At 60.7% G+C, this 2,593-nt stretch overlaps 1 protein-coding gene across 3 annotated transcripts; it reads left to right on the top strand.

The window, feature by feature from the left end:
* The first annotated feature begins 319 nt into the window (after window positions 1-319).
* Window positions 320-2,085, top strand: LOC137482098 (uncharacterized). Of its 3 annotated transcripts, XM_068204290.1 has the most exons (6): window positions 320-432; window positions 581-598; window positions 841-915; window positions 1,317-1,518; window positions 1,598-1,830; window positions 1,920-2,061. In XM_068204290.1, the coding sequence occupies exons 2-6, from the start codon at window positions 581-583 to the stop codon at window positions 1,938-1,940; spliced, it is 549 nt and encodes a 182-aa protein (XP_068060391.1). In that variant the 5' UTR covers window positions 320-432; the 3' UTR covers window positions 1,941-2,061. The 3 variants fall into 3 exon arrangements, with proteins under 3 accessions (XP_068060391.1, XP_068060389.1, XP_068060388.1); XM_068204288.1 differs by lacking the exons at window positions 320-432; window positions 581-598 and having other exon boundaries at window positions 633-915; window positions 1,622-1,830; window positions 1,920-2,085; XM_068204287.1 differs by lacking the exons at window positions 320-432; window positions 581-598 and having other exon boundaries at window positions 720-915.
* Window positions 2,086-2,593: the final 508 nt, after the last annotated feature.

Here is a 2,593-nt window from a genome sequence, read left to right as displayed (position 1 = left end):
GGCAACAGGGCTGGGGACAGGCTGGTGGCCATCCGTAGGACAAGGGGCTGGGTACAGGCTGATGGCCTCGTAGGGCCAGAGGGTTTTGGCACCAAGAGGTGATTTGTCATAAGCCTGGTGGTCAGTGGCTACCAAAGCATTGTGGCCACAGGGCTGTTTCCTGACTCCTTTGGGGTCACCCAAGATGTTTGTGGATGAAATGTCACACCAGGTTGGGTTTGTCCCCCTGGGACTGGCCCTATAGGATGGGCACAGTGCCACGGTGCAGCCGGTCCGGGCACATTCCCAGGCACCGGTGGAGCCATGTGCCGCTGCCAAGAGCCACCGCGGTGCTCGCCGGGGCGGGCTGAGGTCCTGCCCTGCAGCCACCTTTGGAGCAGCAGCAGCTTGGGAAGCACAGTGGAGTGAGGGGACCTTGGAGGTGACCCCAAGGTGAGGCAGCAGGGCACAGAACGAGCCCTGACACTGCAGCTTGGGTTTCAGCAGGGTGATGTGTCACCACAACTGTGGGGACAGAGAAGTCCCCGAGGTATGGGGTACCTGCCCCCAGCTCTCGGGACATCGTGTTTTCTCCTTGCAGATGAATCTCCTCGCCCAGGTAAAGGGGGAGCCGGCAGGAAGGAGACCTGCATCCAGGTGATCCCACCCCTTTGCCATAGTACCCGGTGCCCCTGGACCCCACAGCTGGGACCTGCCTGGTGCTGGGTCTGGGCGGGGGGAATGGGTGTGGTCTGGGAGGCTGGGCTGGACTGGACTGCGTGCTGGCAGAGACGGGTGGTGGCAGGGGACGGGTGTCAGAAGGGGACGGGTCCCGTCTTGCCCTGCCTCCTCTCCCCACAGGTGAGCTCCCTCCTTCAGACCCTGCAAGCCCCGGACTGGCTGTTCCTCCAGCCCTGGCACTGGCTGGGCTCCTGGGTACGGCAGGTTTGGGGGTGCTGGCATGAGAATCCCAGCCAGGTGCTTGGGCAGGGGGTGGCAGCAGCCCAGGCTAGGGCTGAGCCATGACATGGGTGCCACTGGGGCTGATGCAAAGTGTTTGTCCTTCCAGGTGAGCAGTTCCAGGCAGGTAAGTGCTGGCATTGCCCCTGTGCCCTGTCCCCTGGCACAACTGGGCCGAATGCTGCACACCCTGCCTTCTTCTTGGCACCCATGGGTGCTTCAGCACCTAGAAGAGGCAGCCCCTTCCCAAAGGGTTTCCATCCATGGAGACCCAAGCTGTGCTTAAGCCACCAATGATGTGGGATGAGCCAGCAGGTCAGTGATGCTGCTGGTGTCCCCAGGGCACCGGTGGCCCTGAAACATGGCTGGGTCCCCAGGCAGTGACTGGGGCAGCGACCACAGCAGGGTTCTTCCTCTGTGAGGGGCTGCTGGGACAACACTTCAACATGGTCCCCAACGGGGTGGCTGAGCCCCAGCCTGGGGACCTCTTCCTCTTCCCGCTGGCCTCCGGGGGCCCTGGCTGGTGGGGCGCCCACGCTGGCATCTACTGCGGTGACGGGGAGATCATCCACCTGGAAGGTGAGCCCCAGGAGCTGTCATGGCACGGGGACATCTCCATGGAAGGGACATGGGGTATTGAGTCCACTTTGCCCTGCAGGCAGCTCAGGGACGTCACCATCAGGCATCGTGGCTAAGCACGGCAAGAGCCACCTCCTGCGGACACGGGGCCCGGCCAAGGTGCTCCGGAGGAAGGGAGGGCTGGATGTGGCCGCCCTGCAGCGGCGGATCCGGGCGGCCATGGACCAGCCAGTGGAGTACGACACCATCACCTGCAACTGCATCCACTTCGCCCTCGCCCTCCTGGGGCTGGGCCACCTTGCTGGTGCCATGGTGGGTGCCACCAGATCAGGTGCCACCACGCTGGGACAATTTGGCACCTGCTCTAGCCAAGTGTCACCAAACCTCTTCTTTTTTCCCAGGTGTCCCCAGCGCTGCAGTGATGGAGGTGACGATGCTCCTGGGGAACATGTGGGGCTGTGCATCCTCCCCTGGGCACCAGAACTGCACCAGCGATTTCTCAATCCTCCTGTGCAGCAATAAACAGTTGCATGGAAACCCTGTGCCAACCCTGTTTGATTTGTTGTTTTCTCACTTTTCCCAGAAGCTGCTGTCAAGTGATGTCCCTCCTTGATGGGAGAGGCTGCTCTTTGCTCCCCATGGCCTCCTGAGATAAACATCTGCCTCTTTCACTGCTAACATTCAATTTTGAACATAAAAATGAATATTCCATGGGCTGCTGGGTTGAAAATGGGCCAAAAGGCTGGATGAGGTCTGGCAAGAGGCTGGTGCTGTACCCCAGGGGACGACTCTTTGTCCAGTCCTGGTCAGCCTCTTTGTTACTGGTCCAGTTGATGAGGTAGAGTGTATCTGCAGTGAGGGGGAGTGAGTGACCAACTCATGGTGAGGCTGACACCCCGGCGTGCTGGGTCCTGTGCTGGGCTCTCCAGCATGAGGGAGACAGGGACACACTGGAGAGACACCATAAAGGGCCACCAAGGCTCTGGAGCATTTCCCTAGGAAGGGAAGCTGAAAGAGCTGGGGTAGTTCAGCAGGGAGAAGGGAACATCCAGTGGGATTTTATCAGTGTTTATGG

The sequence above is a fragment of the Anomalospiza imberbis genome, chromosome 13 (assembly GCF_031753505.1).
Source record: "Anomalospiza imberbis isolate Cuckoo-Finch-1a 21T00152 chromosome 13, ASM3175350v1, whole genome shotgun sequence".
Classification (NCBI taxonomy): domain Eukaryota; kingdom Metazoa; phylum Chordata; class Aves; order Passeriformes; family Viduidae; genus Anomalospiza; species Anomalospiza imberbis.
The sequence above is the reverse complement of the archived record's forward strand: the minus strand, read 5'-3'. Positions and strand labels throughout refer to the sequence as shown.

What these genes read in the sequence shown, in the direction of transcription:
- LOC137482098 (XM_068204287.1), top strand. Translation starts at nt 721, where the DNA reads ATGGGTGTGGTCTGGGAGGCTGGGCTGGACTGGACTGCGTGCTGGCAG. An exon ending in GGAGATCATCCACCTGGAAG is followed by an intron (nt 1,519 to 1,597) that starts GTGAGCCCCAGG and finishes TTTGCCCTGCAG; the next exon opens with GCAGCTCAGGGACGTCACCA. An exon ending in GCCACCTTGCTGGTGCCATG is followed by an intron (nt 1,831 to 1,919) that starts GTGGGTGCCACC and finishes CTTTTTTCCCAG; the next exon opens with GTGTCCCCAGCGCTGCAGTG.